Below are 17,099 nucleotides of genomic sequence, written 5' to 3' on the forward strand. Positions count from 1 at the left end.
AAACCTTTTCTATTCATTTTCCTATTCTAAATAGGATTTGCATAAACCTATTTAAGAATCTCTATTTAATCAACAGACGCATATTTCTTCTCATAATACACTTTAGTTACAGAGATCTCTTCAATCGAAAATTTGCGGAGAGAATATCAACTGAAAAATGGCTGAATCAATACAGGAGAATTGGCAAAAAGGCCTTTCTGGTGCAGATGTACAATTTGAGAATTGGGAAAAACAGTACTCATACGAAGAGAAGAGACTGAAATCACTTATTGACGGGGAAGGATATGGAAATTGGGAAAAACAAAATTGTTATTGGGAAATAGAACATGGTTTGGTACCTTCATTGGAGGCGGAAGAGAAAGAGAAGAGGGGAAAAACTTCTGAGATCTCGTTGGAGGACCGAAGAGAAAAACTTGCCGCACAAGGAAGATGCATTGATGGATCCTATCTAACTCCGTATTGCAGGTGTGACAAAAAAAGCTGTCGATTCGATACAACTTTGGAGGATTATCCCCCAGAATATCTCCCAATTTGGCTGGCATACTGCCACCAGTATCGCCAATCGCATGTAAGTTTGTTTAATTTTTTCTGTATCGCATATTCCCTTATAATAATTCTATCAATAACATGTTTAACATATTTGTTTTTGCTTCTTTGACAGTGTTTTGACATTGATGACTTTATCAATGGTAGAATAGGTCCATTAAACCCATCTCAGAATTTCAATGGCAGAGTTGAGTTACTGATGGAATTAGCTAACCATTCTATCAAGGATTATAACGAGAAAGAGTGCAATGTTTTCAAGTATAAGGTGATGAAGATTGAGAAAGTGAATTGTTGTGAGGCGACCTGTACATATTGGATGACTGTCAAAGTATCAAATCTCACTCTTGGTTCGATCGAAACTTTTCAAATCCATGCTGGTATGCGTTGGGTCACTAATGATAAAATCATATTTTGTTGCCGGCCTAAAGAAGAGGTCACTATTGGTTTACGAAGCTGCGAGTTTTGCTTTGGCCTTCTTCCTGGGCATGTCAGGGAAGGAAAGGAACCATAGTTCTTTTTGAGAAAAAATGTATAATTGAGTGACTTCTGATAAAAGAATTCACAGTTGAGTGACTTTTTGAGAAAATAGTTCATAGTTGAGTGACCATCTAAGATATTAACTCTATAAAAAAGCCTTTTACTTTGACAAGGGAAGAAATTGATCTTTATAATTTGACTAGATAGGATTTCCCGTGACCAAAGTTTGATAAAAAATCAATCATTTCTCATTTGTTTCAATTTATCAAATTACATATTGTTTAAATCTACAACATTTATCAAATAATGATGAAGTGAAAGTTGATTTGCCCTACTTCATAAGATGGAGAAGCAATGAAAAATAATTTTCTAAATGCAAAAGGAAGAAACAATAACTGCAACATGTATTTGCAACAACTTCGAATAGAATATACATACTCTGGTATATTGTTTGCACCAAATTTATCCATAAATTAAATACGTAAAAGTCACCTCATGCATATAAAGGACTACGTACACGAGGAGAATATTATTCGTATTTGCAGAAAAAAGATGGCGATATGAGGTAAAAAATTGATATGAATAATTTGCTCGATCTTTGCATCGCTATACTTGTTGGCTAATTTCACCTTGGTTTGTTTTTTTGGACTATTTTACAATTAAATTATTTGTGAAGGCGAAAATTAGAAGACACTATTCAATTCATGCGGCAAATCTGTTTGGTTGGGGGAAAGTAGGAAGGAAGCAAGGAAAATTTTAGAACATTGAAATTAAGTTAGCCTAAATTATGTATATTATATACTCCTAATTATTTGAGCTGTTAGTTTATGAAATAAAAAAAAAATCAAAAAAATCGACATTATATTTCAACTAATATGTTGAAAAAGATGTAAGTTACTCTCTCCGTTTAATGACGTATTTTTTTAATTATCAAATGTATTATAAAATATTTAGAATTGTGAGGCAAAATGACTATTCAATTTCTTTTTAAGTTTTATTGAATACTATTTTCTCTATTTCATATTACTTTTCATATTTCACTTATGAAGAATCAAATTAGATAAAATATTAAGTTGATCTAATTTGATTTAGCTCACAAATTAATTAAATTAATTTTCGAAAAGTAGAATATTGAAATCGAAAGTGTACCAAATAAATAAATAAAAGTGAGTATTATAAACATATCATAATTAGTTGATTTTTTAAAACTATTTTTCTATGCCCAAAAAATATGAATAGTTCAATTAGTTAACTACATGAATTTTATTCACAAGAGTTGAGGATCTTGCAAATATAAAACACACATACACAAAGTATGTGTATTCACAAAAAATTCACAAAAAACACACATGAATTTTATTCACAAAAAATTCATTTGTCACTTTATAATCCTTTGCTGAATTAAAACTTTCACTAATAATTCAAATATGAAAACAAAAAATACTATAAAGAATTTTATACTCATTCTACATTCATATATAAATAATATAATTTTTTATAATCGAATATTCAAATTAACCCCTTGATCCTAGCAGACTCGATATTCTCCGCAATTTCTCCTCCCCTACCCCAATTATATATATATATATTTTTTTTTTATTTTTTATTTTTTTTTCTACAACAAATTCCTTCCCCCACCCCACCCCCACTCCACCCCAAGAGTTGAGGATCTTGCAAATATAAAACACACATACACAAAGTGAAGAGGGAGAAGAAGAAGAAGAAGAAAAAAAATGGATTCATCTTCATTAACATGTAAAAAGCTAACAGTAATTGCTGTATTAGCAGTTTTGATTCAAGTATTTGGGCTTGCTCTCTTTGTTCTTGGTTTCTTCCCTGTTAAACCAGCACTCTCTGGATTCAGGTACTCAAAAAAAGAATTGATTTTTCAGTTTCATTTCTTAAAAATCCAATCTTTTCTTGAATTTCATTATTGCAAGAGCTTGGAATTGTCATTTGTATTCTGGAAAATTGTATAATAAGCATTGAGATTTCCTTTCTTTGTTATGTTTTTCCTCAATTTCTTCAGTGGAGTGGAGAGTTTTTATCCGCCTGGAGCAGATTCAGCTGAGTTTCAGAATACCACCAATTTATCAGATAGTCAGCTCAAATATTTGTACCAGGTTGGTGTGTGTTTTGGGGTGGTGGGGGTGTTCTTTTTTGGGCTAAGAAGATCATATTTTGTAGATTTTTTTGTTGTACCAGGTTGGTGTATTTCTTCTTTTTTGGGGTGGGGGGTTTGTTCTTTTTGGGCTAAGAAGATCATATTTGTAGTAAATTGAATTTGTTCATGTTGTGTCAGCTTAGATATTGTGTTATCTCATTTATATGAAGTACTATATATAGCTGATATCATTGTGTATAATTATGAATACAGTTTGGCATGTTACAGAATTTGTTAAGGTTCTTGAAAGTTTGAAACTTGTTGAGATTTTTTTATAGGAATGTCGTGTTGTTTTTTCGATGTACATGTTAATGTGGTTTTCTGTTGCTTTTGCATTGGATATGCTAAAGTGCTCTATTGCCCTTAAATTTTATGGTGTTTAATTTGGTAAAACTGCAGGAATTGTCTTTGGTGCCTCCTTTATTTGACCGGTTAATACTCATGGTGAGTGGTTTTGTTAGTTTAATCTTGCCTGAGAATGTTTTACTTGTGAATCTTTCAGGGCTATGTCTGGTTGGAAACATGATTTCCTTTTTTGCTGATAAAATCTATTTTTTTAGGTTATTGATGGTCTTCCAGCTGAATTCGTGCTTGGGAAAGATGGTGAACCTCCACCGAAGTCTTTCCAGGAAGCTATGCCATATACTCAATCCTTATTGAGTAAGGGGAGGGCAATTGGGTATCATGCAAAAGCTGCACCTCCTACTGTCACAATGCCTCGCTTGAAGGTAATCAAATGGATTTTGGATTTTTTTAAACTTATTTTTTGAGAAGTAGATTTTTCAGTAGCTGTGTTCTTGCAGGCAATGGTTTCTGGTGCTGTTGGGGGATTTTTGGATGTTGCCTTCAATTTCAACACACAAGCTCTGTTGGACGACAACATAATTGGTTAGTTGGAAATTCTTGTTAAGATTCTATTTGATAAAGTAGAAAATCCCCTTTGAGTTGTAGCTTCTCAATTGATTAAGTGGTTACCAGATTAGGTGCCGTAACATGACCCATGATTTCTCTTCCTGTCACAGTTCAATTCCTAAAAGTTGGTTGGAAACTTGTGATGCATGGTGACGAAACATGGCTTAAGTTGTTTCCTGGAATGTTTTCGAGGCATGATGGAGTTAGCAGTTTCTTTGTAAGTCTGTTTTAATACCAGGAATTTGAAGCATTCTTTATTCAATAATTCTGTTTTCTCTACTATTGCTCTTGTGGGGGTGTAGCTATTTCTCCTCTCTGCTGGTGTAGTTTGCTCATTTATACTCTTTAATTTCTTGATTTGCGAAAACATAGAAAGTGTCTTCAGCCATGCTAGTGAAATACCATTCTTTCAGTTATATGTTGGATCGAATATCTTGGGGGTGGAGGTGTAATCTACATCTAGGTCTAAGGTCAGAATGCTGCTTAAGGTGTAAGATTTAATTGCTTTGCTTGTAATTGGTGTTGAAAAGTCTAAGGTCTTAGCTGCTTATGGAATTCATCCGCAGGTTAAAGACACTGTCCAAGTAGATCAAAATGTATCTCGACATTTGGTTGATGAACTTAGTCACGCTGACTGGAGTCTTCTGGTAACCTCTTTTTCCCTTCTATTTGTCCAAGAACTAGTTAAATCAATTGAGAGAAAACAAAGAGAACAATAGTTGCTCAAAATGATAGAATTGAAGGAGCATACCCTGTGGCAGCAACCAGAAGAAGAGCAGCAATTGTTGGCTTTCTGTCTTACAATGTAGCAGTAATTATTGTATTTAGCCCAACTCAGCCTGACAAATCATCATCATCATCATCGTAATTGTGTACTTTTGTCTAGGTTCCATCATCATCTTATAATTATTGATGTGTGTTAATTCATCAAAGTTAATTTACTTTGACATATGATGCAGAAACACCTATCCCTAGAAAATTAAGTTTTAGCATTTATGAAAAGTTGTTCCTTCAATGAACCGAGGCAATCTAAGTTTTGGTTAGTATTGGAAGGAAAAGATCCAGATCAATTGCCCATAGAGGAAGAGTGCTTCTCTTCCCAAGGGTTTGCCTTGGCAATTGGCATAGAAAGTTAGATAGAAGTGAGTGAATGGAGCACACCTCGTTGGACTCGCTTCACTTTGTCACTCTTAAAGGCATCATGAAGTGGCCATTCACCATGCATGTGAAGTGCTCTTCAGTCTTCATTACATGTTTTGCTTTTGACCAAAGTGCTAAGGCCTCGTCGCTTAGGTTTGCCTCAGCTTCTAAAACATTGATTTTGCTGTGCTTGGTTTAGTGAGGACCTAGTGCTTTTGCCGATACTGATACACTACCATTAATCAGATGATGAAGTAAATAGATTTTCCTTCTCGAGTATATATTGAACTGGTCTTCATATAGGATGTTCCAGAATCTGCTGCTTTGAGAGCACAAATTTACAACCTAATTCCTTAAGTTTTATTTTCTATGGTCATACATGTATAGTCATCCTTCCATTGAACAACTATATTTGCGTTCTAATTGCCAGTGTTGTTAGCATGCCCGGTTGATATTTCAAATTCCAACTATCACTTGTAAACTTATTAAGCAGCTTCCTTTTGTGAGAATAATTATTTCCTACATATGTGGAAATCATTATTGAACTAGCAGATACATCTTGATTTTCTAGTACAACATGTTTTATAATTAATTTTACAGAAAGTCTATCTTGCATATTGTGTTCGGGTTTTTTGTTTCAAATAGCTGAAAGTTACTCCCCTCTCAATCAAAACGTCTAAATCATTTTCCTTCTGAATATGGCTTACGTTGGTCAGTTATATTCTAAATGGGGGACCTTGTTAGATCCATGAACATGTTACTGATGGTTCATCTGGTTCTTTCTGTGGAGTTACTTTTTTGTTTGCCACTACTTTATTTAACACAAGCCTGCACTGTTTCAGACTCTTCATTATCTTGGCTTGGATCATGTTGGACATCTTGGTGGGCGCAATAGGTGTGTCATGTTAATTTGCAGTTTGCATTGAGTTTCCGAATAAAAAAGATGATAATACATCCATAATACTTTCTTGGGGTGTTTATTACAGTGTGCTGATGGCCCCCAAACTCAGAGAGATGGATGAAGTGATCAAGATGATCGACCTAAATTCTTTACCAACCAACAATAATGATCAAGGACGGACACTCTTGGTTTGTGCTTCTATCTCTTCTCCAAGAGTTGTGTAGCTTAGTCAATAAGCTAGCAGTTATCTGTGATATTCCGGACTTAGAAACATTGCCCTGTTATAGATATGAAGTAGTAAAAAGTGATGAAACCATTGTTGCCGTTAACTATGACATTTGAGTACTTGTCTTTTTCTATTTTACTTCCAAAAATATATAAATGTAATTTGCACAAAATATAGGCACAAAAAAATTATATGAACAAAGTAATTGGAAAAGCTATAATTAAGTGAAATATAGAAGTAAAAATAAAACCTGTAAATTAAGCTCAAAATTGATATAAAATTTTGATTTAGAAGCTACAATGCAGTCAAAGTTTGTACTTCAGGTTTTCTGGCTAGTTTTCTTCTATTTGAATTTTTTAATTTCTTTTCCTAGTAAGTAACAGATTCATATGTTTCCTCAACAATTGATATATCTCTTTTCTGGTTGTTTATTGTTCATTGGTGCTATCTCCAAAGTAGAGCCCATGTGCATTGAGCTCATTCCTTAATATGTTGATGTTTTCTGCCTAAGTGAGGTGAAGCACCACCTAGCTTTGGGGTTTAAGCACCTCCAAATGACCTTTAACAATATTGACCTACGTCTTGATCAAATTTGAAGTATTATTTCTTCTTTTTAATATTTTTAACATCTTAATATGATTCCCCGATCCAATATCGAATCCATTCTATATCTTATCGAAAAATAATTTCAACATATGAATATGGTAATATATCAACAAATTACCTGATATTCCTGTTGAATAGTGGAGCAAGTGTTTGTGGCATCATACAACTCTAATGTGAAGATATCATTTGATTACTCAACAAACAAATGTCAATATTCTGACTGTAATAATCCCTTGTCTTGTTTATGGTGCACACATTTGCAGTTGGTAGTAAGTGACCATGGAATGACTGAAAATGGAAATCATGGAGGATCATCATTTGAGGAAACTGACTCTTTGGCACTTTTTATTGGTCCTACAAATTTCGGAAGTACATCAGGCACCCCTAATAAAGCCAACCAGGTATGTGACCATGAATTTTATTGTTGATTAATTTTTAATGGATTATTTCATTGGTGGAAATTGGAATCACTTGCCATTTCTTTTCATTTGCATGATCAGCTCTCTGCAAGAAACAGTTATTTATGATAGGCTATGTTGCTCGGACTCTCCAAAATGTTGCCGCACTGGTGTTTGATCCACCAAAAATACAATACTTTTGAAGGATCCAACATGCACTAGTCGACTTTTATGAAGAGACCGAGCAACATAGGTGCTAGGTTGTTAATGTGCAGCAGTACCTCCATTATGATTTGTATGCTGTAAGAAGAAATATACAAGTTAGCAGTAAGTCTCTAAAATATATCTAGTATTTCACCCATGTTCTGCATGGGAGCTAATATAAAACTATGCAATATTGGTTTTTCAAAATAAGCATTGTAATAAAAGAGTTGCTAGAGTAAGTTTTGTCTGAAATTCTTTCAAAAATAAAACTTGAACTACAAGTGCTGGTAAAAGTAAGTTGATAAGTAGTGACTTTTTGCCATAGTCTTTACTGAATAATGAAGGAGGTTTTTATTTTTTCTTAAAAAAATATATTTTTGATAGTAGTTGCAGGGTTTCCTTATTTGAGATAAGATTGGTTTAATCATCAACTTATTTATTTGTCAATTATTTATTATTCTGGTGTTTCAGGTGGACCTTGCTTCAACATTAGCTCTTCTTTTTGGTGTTCCGATACCAAAGAACAATGTTGGCATGTTGATGCCAGAAACTTTCAAATCATTAACAGGTCTGATTTGGTAGTTTATGTTGTTAATTCTGAGCCATATAGAATGTTGATATCTGGTGATAATTGTTAAGGACAAGTGTCAGAATATGTGTTACATAGTGATGATGACTATCTACGTAGGAAAATCTGTGGGCGTGTGTTTGGATATCCTGTTCCTTCTGCATCCACAAGTGAGGCATGGGTTCGAGGAATTGAATTCTGCATTTTTCTTCATCTTGTTATTCTGTGTATCAGAACAACAAATGAGAAACTTTCCTGCACAGACCACAGTTGTTCAAGTTACCTGTAATTCATCCAATTACTAGTCAAGATTTCTAAATTGTTTCCACTTTACCATACTGGTTCTATGCTTATTTAATATACTCTGACTGCATTCTTCTTGGCACAAATCTATCATGTTGAATCATATGGGAGTTAAAGGCAATGATTGTTAATGATGTAATCACAGTTTTACATGGGGTGCTTCTCCTATGTTCTTAAGAGAATCCCAGTTTATACATATGCTCTGTGCTTCCGGGTATCAGTGGTTGTTATCTTGGTTTTTGACTAGAAAAGGGAGCTAGGCACTGCTATATGCAGTTTCCCACAAAAAAAAAATCACTTTTGGAGATTGCCATCCTTTTTATTCAACCCTGGAACTAGAAGGGACATTTTTTTGGGGCTTAATTCAGTCTGAGATTGAGAGTTTTCCTTGATGGCTCATGATAGTGAATGCTAGTTCATTCAGGAGTGAGGTTCCTCGGAGTAAAATGGGCTTCACAATGAATCTAACAGAAGTATGCATTTTCAATATTATGACGCTTAAACCTTAATATTGAGAGGTTATACTTTGACTCCTGACAACTTGTCGTTGGAGCACCTTGAATAGGCTCAGGCTAATGAAAATGGTTGGAATTCTCGTTAGGCTTGGTGCTCAAGTCTGACAAGATCAATCAGGCTCGACTGAATATGCTGATCTGGTTATGTTGTGACAGCGCACTTTCTATGAAATGGAGAAAATAAATAGCAGCATATAGAGTAATCTTGATACATTATTTTCAGTCCCATCATTTCTTGTGACCATCTTGTCAAAATCATGTATGTCGTCTTTTTTGCACTATAAAGTTGGTCATGTTCCTCTTTCATTTTCTTCAAGTATTTCAGTTGACCAACAACTCAGGTTATTGGAGTTGAATTCCTGGCAATTGCTTAGGCTCCTTGAAGCGCAATTACCTGGTTTAGTATGTGAAAACTTTTCATGCGACAACTTCAGGGATGATGGATCTGAGAGGACAAGAGGTTACAGTAGTCTGGAAGAGACCTTTTGTTGTTTGTATATGAAGGCTGCAGATCTTCACAGATCTTGGAAGTCTGGGGAAGAGAAAAGGTGGTTGATGGTTTGTAATAGCCAATTTGACATACTTCTTCTCGGAAATTTTATTTGGGGAAAATTCTAATTCTTTTGTTGTTTTCTTCTCATATTTCATATAGATCTGCTAGTGGGGACAATTGTCACAGCATTCTTATGGCATATCATAATTTCTTAAGAACTGCAAGTGAGTGGCTATCTCATAGAGCAACTGACGTGAGTTTAACCTTATAAAAGTTTTTTTTTGCATTTCCAGAAAGTAATAGAGCAGAGCGTTCCATGATTTTTAATTCTCCCATATTTATTACCTTTTTGCAATAAATGTTTTTCAGAAACCTGTTGGCCGACTTATATTTGGAGTAGCTGCTATGCTCGTTTCATGTTTGATACTGCTGAGCCTTCTGTTTCTTCTAGGAAAGCAAGTTTTCTCTGAGCAGAATCAGCAGTTTTCTAGTGCCAATAATGACCTGAGCTGGTGGCATTTGGATGAAGTTTTTATTCTTGTGGTAATTGTTATTGTTGTCATAAGCATGGGATCCAGTTCTCTGGTGGAGGAAGAGCAATACATATGGCATTTTATGACATCCTCGCTTTATTTGTTATCTCTCCGGAAAGTAATGCAGCATATTGTAACAAGGACAGAGCGAAATACAAGTGCTACTTTGGGACCGAAAACAAATAATTACATCCAGATTTGCTCAATTTTTGTGATTCTCATTTCTGGGAGATTTTTGAGAGGATGGCATCAAGGTGGTGTTAATTGGACTAATCTTCCTGACATTTCAAAATGGTTAGAGCACGCGGGAAGCGCTTATATAAAGTTGTTCCAGCTGGTTTCAGTGATCATCCTAATCAATATAAGCTTAGTTTCTCTTATGTGGTCCAGACGGTCAAAAAAGAACTTTATGACCGTAGTTTCCTTGATGCACTTGTTCCCAGGGTGGCTGGTTTTACATTATATTACTAAATATCAAGATGTTGCATTCAGTACAGGTAGTTATGATGCTACTTTAATGGCTCAGGTAATTTATGTTGTCCTAGGTTTCTGTTCAACGACTATTGTTGTTGCTGTGCCATGGTGTATACCTTTCCAAAATCGTACGCTTTCTGTTCCTGAAGTACAAAGAAAGGCTTGGGGTTTATGTTTTAGGGATTCTGCATATGTGATTGGCTTGAGTTACGTATATTATTGGTCGCTTTTACAGCTATTGTTGCAGCAGCCCGTAAACTCAATGCCTGTACTATTTCTCTTCCTGCAAGTACTAGCTAGCATTTGGTTTTCTTCTGGTTCCAACCAGCATCGCAGGCAGTGGGTTGAGGTCAGTCAGATCTTTTAAATATTCATCCAAGTTCTCTTTTTATTTCTGTTTTTTTAAACAATTACGACGTCTTTGTCTTTGTCTTTAAGGACTGCCTAATACTAGTTTCACAAGTTTTGTTTTTCTCCTTTTTCCGTGTCAGGTTGCTGCACTTTACTACATGGGAATGGCAGGCCATTTTGGTCTTGGTAACACCAACACCCTAGCTACAATTGATGTTGCTGGGGCTTTTATTGTAAGTTTCTTGTGCAAAAATCTTTAATATTGTGTTTCATGCTAATTTCTCGTCTGCTTCATACTGAATCTGATGCTCCCCGTTGATTTGATTGCCAGGGTGTGTTGAACCACTCAACTATACTTTCTGGTGTCTTAATGTTCATTATTACGTACGCTTCACCAATGTTATACCTCCTTAGTATGGTGATGTACAATTCTGTGAAGGACACCAGTAGTTTCATAATTTCCGAGAAAGGCAACATTGGATCGTTGCTCAAGAGGACACTTGGTTTTCCTTGTCTGGTTCCGTTGGGTTTGAATTCCATTCTTTTGATAGCTTACACAATTGTGTTGCTGCTAATGCGGAATCATTTATTTGTTTGGAGTGTATTTTCTCCCAAGTAAGTGTCACTAAAAAGTTGATATTTTGCTTTATCATATATTTTGTATGGAGATTAAGAGTGACATTTCTCCATTCAGGTTCTTGTACGTTTGTGCTACGACTGTTTGTGTTTGCGTTGGTGTATCTATTGTAGCTTCAACCATGATCTATATCAGCTTGGTCTCGACTTACCGAGAGAAGTTGCACACTCATACTGACTAGTCTCAAGAAAGAGTACGACATATATACAACTAACCCGATTCAAGCGTTCTGTTCTCCATCGACAGGTATGCCAGTTGCTTTAGCCATTAAGGTGATCTAAACATTCCGGGGAAGTTGTGCATTAGAAGGAAGCATACTACGCGAAAGCCTTCCACACTTGAACCAACACATTTTTGACAGGAAAACTTACATCATTGAAGGTAAACGATTCATTTTTTCTGTTCAGTAGCCAAATGGTTGATCTGGGAAAAACCGATAACGTTGAACTGTAGATTTTCGCGATTTTCGTTTAGGTTAGAATGAGTTATGCCATTTTCAGTGTAATGTCTCTGCTAGTTTGATCTGTCAAAGCATACCTTCTAGTCTTGAGAGGCTTTTTGTATATTGTTGTGTTCTTATTTTTGGCCCTTTTATCAACTTGGATACATAATGTATCTTAGGACTACAGAAAGTGATGATATGAATAACAACAACATACTCGGTGTTTGGGCGCAGACTTTACCGCTACCTTTATGGGGTAGAGAGACGGTTTCTAATAGACCCTCGGTTCAGAATAAAAGTTTTCAACATGGGGTGTTTTATGTTGTGTGGATTTGTTACTAGTAATGATATTATTGTTCCATTGTTTACTTAAATGAACATTTTTAGATATAATTATCAATTTTTCTGTTTGAAGGTTGCAGTTATTTATATATTTTTACTGAAATTGAAATTTTGAAAGTATAGTTAGGTAGATCAATTATCAATGAATGAGATGTGCAATGGTAAATTAATCTAAATCTTTCTTTATTTTAATAATATTTGAAAAAAAAATAACAATGAGGGGAATATAAAACTTGGAAGTACTAGAAACAAATAAAAAAATCCTATAACTTAATTAGTTGAATCTAAACATTTTTATTAATGACTAGAAAATAATAATTAAATAGATTATATCATTCTTTTAGGAACCCCTCTTTTCTCAAGTTTGTCTTCGAGCTGGTCTTCCTTGTCCTTCAACTTCCAAAGGCTAGTTGTGGCCTCGTATCTGTCTTTCACATTTTCTTGTTGCACATCAGTATTTTTAAGGTCGTTTGTTTGCTTGTTTATCTGTTCTCTCGTATCTGCTAACCTCTCCCAGTAATTGTTGATGGTTTTGCTTTTTGAGGACGACATTCTTGCTTTTTTTATATCAAAACTAGCTCGAACAACTGTTGAATGCAAAAGTAACAAGGTTAATGAAAAAAAAAAGAATGAAACCAAAATATAGATATAATAAAAGTAGCTTCTTCTCTACTACATTAATACAACATTATAGTAATTCTTGAGGAAAAATAATAACTCAAAGTGAAAAGAAACTTACGTTAATATTGTAAAAGCCTAACTCAATTTGTTATGTGCATATACTATATTGTTTGTTTTTATAGACACTAATTTCTTAATTATTTCCTTATTTTTCTTCTTTTTAATTTTACTCTTGCCAATTAATATAAACATTATATTAAAAATAAGAATTACCATATTTTGAAGAAAACTACGTCAACTCCAAGGGAAAAAAAAGGAAAATTTGAATACAAAAAGGAGAAATAAGTACATACATGTAATATTATTATTAATAATTAGGTGTTAAAATGAAACAAAATAAACTAGCTTTCTTTTCCCATATGTGTGTTCTATTTACCTATTTTATTTTAAATTTTCCTTCTTCCCCCCTTCTTTATTCTTGGATTTGATTTTTTTCAAAAGTTTCAAGTGTTTTCCTAGTCTAAAATATGGTAATTCTCATTTTTAGTAGTAATTATTTTAGGCGTGAGTAAAATAAAAATAAGGAAAGAATCAAACATTAATGTCTATATTTAAGAAGTTTTTAAAGAAAAGTTTGGATGCTAAAGCAAGTAAGAATTAAAAAAAAAAAACATCAAAATTTAGTAGTATTATACTATTATAGACTCATGTTGTAAAGTCTCAAATGATATACTAATAATGAAGTTACAAATTAAAGTTATAATAATAATGTAAACATCAAACTTAATATTAATAAAGTATTTTTAAAGTCGATTTTGATAATAATTATTAAGTGTCGTATAGATTCGCGAGTGAGGAAGTGTGAGAGGTTGATTTGTAGCAGAAGTTAGGAGATGACATGACACAACTTCAATTTACTGAGCATACATAAAAAGATATAAACATCGAGGATTAGGATAGAAAGTTGGTATATAACCGAGTATTGCTGCATTTTATGGCAGAGAGGCAAGGGTTAGCCTCTTCTCTTATCTTCTTATTAGAAGTATTAGTTTCTTATTTTCCCGTGTGTATTATTATATGTTGTTTCATTTTCTTTATATCTTACTATCTTGTTATCATATTTTCTTACTATTTTTGTTTCGAAAAGACGAAAACTTGTTATATTTCCGATACTTTGATACGACACATAATAATAACTATAGTTACATCAAAGTCAATGAATGTGTAACCATAACTAACGAACATATATTTTCACTTCATTATAATAATATTATTGATAATGAAACTTAATTAATTATAATTAACGAAGGTATATTTTCATCGTATTGAGACTTTAAATATGCATGACCCTAAATCACTTAACTATAGTAGGTTCTATTGATTTGATATAAATATCTGATGCGAGTAAGTTTTTACCATTATCAAATTACCATCATTCCTCTTTTTGAATCCACACAAAGTCACTTTGGTGGACGAAGTGCGCGTATATCGCGTGCATCTCGCCTTATTTCACAAGAATACATATTACCTTTCCCTAGCACAAATACCTAATAACAAGTGTATCATGAAGTCAAGCAAGTTCTGCTAAGTGAACAGTGGAACAACAATAACAATATACGCCGTGTAATCTTGTAAGTAGGGTCTGAGAGGATAATGCGTACACAACCTTAACTCCTACCTTAAAAAGGTAGATACACTATTTCCGATACACTCTCGGCTCAAGTAAAAGACATAGAAAGTGATCCAAGTGAAAAAAGAGAAAAATTAACAAGGACAAAAATTCAACATTTGTTCTATTGAGGCAAAAGATAACAAAAAGGCCAACAAATGGTGAACCAAACTGCCCAAATACAAAAGAGTCAAGAACCAGAGCCTGAGAGTCTTGGCAAAGCTTGTTACCACTAATCCATAAGCACATTCAAACAAGATTCTTTTTTCATAGTCGTAGTATCCATGCCAGCTTGCACGCACCTCAACTAATTCTACAAGGAAATTACTACGTCACATAAACACATAATTCTATCCATCAATACTTGAGCAGGTGAAAAAAAATCACCTAGTGTTTTTCGTATCTCAACTATTTCAAATAAAAACTTCAACATCTAATACAAAATGCTATACATTTTTTTAGAATTGAACCCCATCACTATTCACTACTAGAAATACTAAAATATTTCAAAAGTTTAGACTTTTCAATATTTAAGTAACACTAAAGTATACCATCCATTACTAGTAATACTAACAAAGTAGAGAACTTCCTAAATTACTCATAAAAACAATGTCCCAATATCAAATTCTTCTTGCATCCTCACATAGATATCATCTCCCATAAAAAACTCAACATTATTATCTCCTTCGTTACCAAACTCAACAGTATTCTCATTAGTCTCGAAATCATCATTTCCCTCATTATAAACAATCTCATTCATGTTAACTTTGTTACCTTTTCCCAACACCTTATTTAAACTCTTCCCCACCATTTTTACCCTTTTCTCCTTGAAATCACCTCTCGTATCCACTTCCACACCATTAGTTTCCACAAATACCTCTTTGACCCCTAAAGATTTCTCATTTCCCCCATTTTCATCCTCATCATCGGAAATTTCAATGAACTCATCCACATTATTCTTCTCGTTAGTCTTTTCTCCCGCGATTTCAGACTCAACGTTATTCTCATTAGTCTTAGTGCCCACAAAAGGGGACCACAAAGGGTGAGTACCATTGCCCAAAACGGTGAACCCGAAGCAATGATACTCACCCTTCTCCGCCACCTCAGGTGGCGGAGATGGGCCCACAATAGGCACCCCATGAAACACTCTTCTACATTTCTCATTCTGACATCTCAAACAACAATCTTCATAATCTTTCAAAAACTCATACACATAGTAACAGTAAGGACAGACAGTCCAAAAACTACCCCTATCTTCTCCCCTGTTTTTCAACTCGTTATCAAAGCGGGTTTTCTGGGTCTGGTTCGAAAGCACAGACCAAGCTTTGAGTACAACCCCAAAAGCTTCAGAAGCAAATGGGTACCGATTCTTGTTAGGGTTTAACAGATTCGTAACGTTAGTGAAATGGGTTTTGATGAGTTGTGGGTTTTGAGTGTAGAGAGGAAGGTTAAGGATAGAATAGTAATTTGTGTGTTCGTTAATGGTGGTTGAGAGAAGTAATACATTCGCTATAGCGAGGATTTGTGAAGGGGAAATTTGATTTGAGTCGATTTCAATGGCTTTTAAGGCGTAATTACGACAATCTTCGAAGTTTCTTTGATGAAGAAAGTATTCAGAGGCAGTGAGATAAGTTTTGAATTTCGAATTATGGGTGTCCTTTGCTTTGAATCGCTGATTCTCCATTTTTTTTTTTGGAGCAGAAAAAGTTGTTGCAGAAGAGAAGGAGACGAAGATGGAAAGAGCTTTAAAAAAGAAGTTTTTGTAAAGATGGGAAGTGGACAAAATTGGAAAAGGCTTTTTTTTTTTTAAAATAATATAAATTATTATTTTATCTTTTATTACTTGCTTGTATTAGGAGAGATAGGGTAAGTTGGATTGGCTGATGTGACAGATAAGACGAAGAAAACGAGATTGAGATGATTCGAACATGTGAAGAGAAGATAGAGCGATGTACCAATAAGGAGATGTGAAATATTGATCGTAGTAGGAGACGCAGAAAGTAGAGGTAGGTTGGAAGAAAAACTTATGGAAGATGATTAGACATGATGATATGGTATGACTTCAACTTATTGAGGCTTAGGACATGGATTTTTTATAGGTAGATATGGAGATTGAAATTAGAGTAGAAAGTTAGTAAGTAGACGAATGATGAAGGTCGAGAATTAGAGTTAGAAAGGTACGTAGTAGGTAATTGAATGATGGAGATCGAGAATTAGGGTAAAAAGTTAATAGGTAATCGGATGAAATAACCGCACTTTATATATGTGGGAGAGGTAGGCGGTTTCTTATTATAAGTAGTATTTAGTAATTGTGTAGTTTTTTATTCTCCAATAAGTGTTACTATTTGTTATTTTATTTATTTTGTATCTTATTAATTTATTATCGTATTTTCTTGCAATCCTACTTTAAATCTAAAAGGGAAAATTGACTAGCTTTCCACCTTAATTAAGAATGAACTCTACTCAAGTAATCAACCCCAATTAGTCTAAACGACAGACTACACAAAGGCAAATAATCATTCAATAAATGACTTTCAAGATTGAAAACTGTTTAACTTACTCTATTATTAAAGAAGA

The 17,099-nt window shown here is 34.1% G+C and overlaps 3 protein-coding genes across 4 annotated transcripts; 2 read left to right on the forward strand and 1 right to left on the reverse strand.

The window, feature by feature from the left end:
* The first annotated feature begins 119 nt into the window (after window positions 1-119).
* On the forward strand, window positions 120-1,123 carry LOC102606444 (uncharacterized). The gene is made up of 2 exons (XM_006353115.2): window positions 120-568; window positions 662-1,123. The coding sequence occupies exons 1-2, from the start codon at window positions 158-160 to the stop codon at window positions 1,055-1,057; spliced, it is 807 nt and encodes a 268-aa protein (XP_006353177.1). The 5' UTR covers window positions 120-157; the 3' UTR covers window positions 1,058-1,123.
* Window positions 1,124-2,682: 1,559 nt separating this feature from the next.
* Window positions 2,683-12,107, forward strand: LOC102578451 (GPI ethanolamine phosphate transferase 2). Of its 2 annotated transcripts, XM_006353116.2 has the most exons (17): window positions 2,683-2,887; window positions 3,053-3,146; window positions 3,587-3,631; window positions 3,748-3,915; window positions 3,991-4,075; window positions 4,210-4,316; window positions 4,666-4,746; window positions 6,082-6,134; window positions 6,226-6,328; window positions 7,236-7,373; window positions 8,046-8,142; window positions 9,286-9,508; window positions 9,613-9,706; window positions 9,823-10,809; window positions 10,952-11,044; window positions 11,143-11,426; window positions 11,506-12,107. In XM_006353116.2, the coding sequence occupies exons 1-17, from the start codon at window positions 2,757-2,759 to the stop codon at window positions 11,627-11,629; spliced, it is 2,907 nt and encodes a 968-aa protein (XP_006353178.1). In that variant the 5' UTR covers window positions 2,683-2,756; the 3' UTR covers window positions 11,630-12,107. The 2 variants fall into 2 exon arrangements, with proteins under 2 accessions (XP_006353178.1, XP_015166730.1); XM_015311244.1 differs by lacking the exon at window positions 4,666-4,746.
* Window positions 12,108-15,120: 3,013 nt separating this feature from the next.
* On the reverse strand, window positions 15,121-16,206 carry LOC102584298 (uncharacterized). The gene has a single exon (XM_006353217.1). The coding sequence runs from the start codon at window positions 16,204-16,206 to the stop codon at window positions 15,121-15,123; it is 1,086 nt and encodes a 361-aa protein (XP_006353279.1).
* Between the last annotated feature and the right edge of the window lie 893 nt (window positions 16,207-17,099).

Source organism: Solanum tuberosum, unplaced genomic scaffold (genome assembly GCF_000226075.1).
Source record: "Solanum tuberosum cultivar DM 1-3 516 R44 unplaced genomic scaffold, SolTub_3.0 scf00152, whole genome shotgun sequence".
Lineage (NCBI taxonomy): Eukaryota > Viridiplantae > Streptophyta > Magnoliopsida > Solanales > Solanaceae > Solanum > Solanum tuberosum.

What these genes read in the sequence shown, in the direction of transcription:
- LOC102606444 (XM_006353115.2), top strand. Translation starts at nt 158, where the DNA reads ATGGCTGAATCAATACAGGAGAATTGGCAAAAAGGCCTTTCTGGTGCA. An exon ending in ACCAGTATCGCCAATCGCAT is followed by an intron (nt 569 to 661) that starts GTAAGTTTGTTT and finishes CTTCTTTGACAG; the next exon opens with TGTTTTGACATTGATGACTT.
- LOC102578451 (XM_006353116.2), top strand. Translation starts at nt 2,757, where the DNA reads ATGGATTCATCTTCATTAACATGTAAAAAGCTAACAGTAATTGCTGTA. An exon ending in AACTTTCAAATCATTAACAG is followed by an intron (nt 8,143 to 9,285) that starts GTCTGATTTGGT and finishes CAAGTATTTCAG; the next exon opens with TTGACCAACAACTCAGGTTA. An exon ending in AAGTCTGGGGAAGAGAAAAG is followed by an intron (nt 9,509 to 9,612) that starts GTGGTTGATGGT and finishes TATTTCATATAG; the next exon opens with ATCTGCTAGTGGGGACAATT.
- LOC102584298 (XM_006353217.1), bottom strand. Translation starts at nt 16,206, where the DNA reads ATGGAGAATCAGCGATTCAAAGCAAAGGACACCCATAATTCGAAATTC.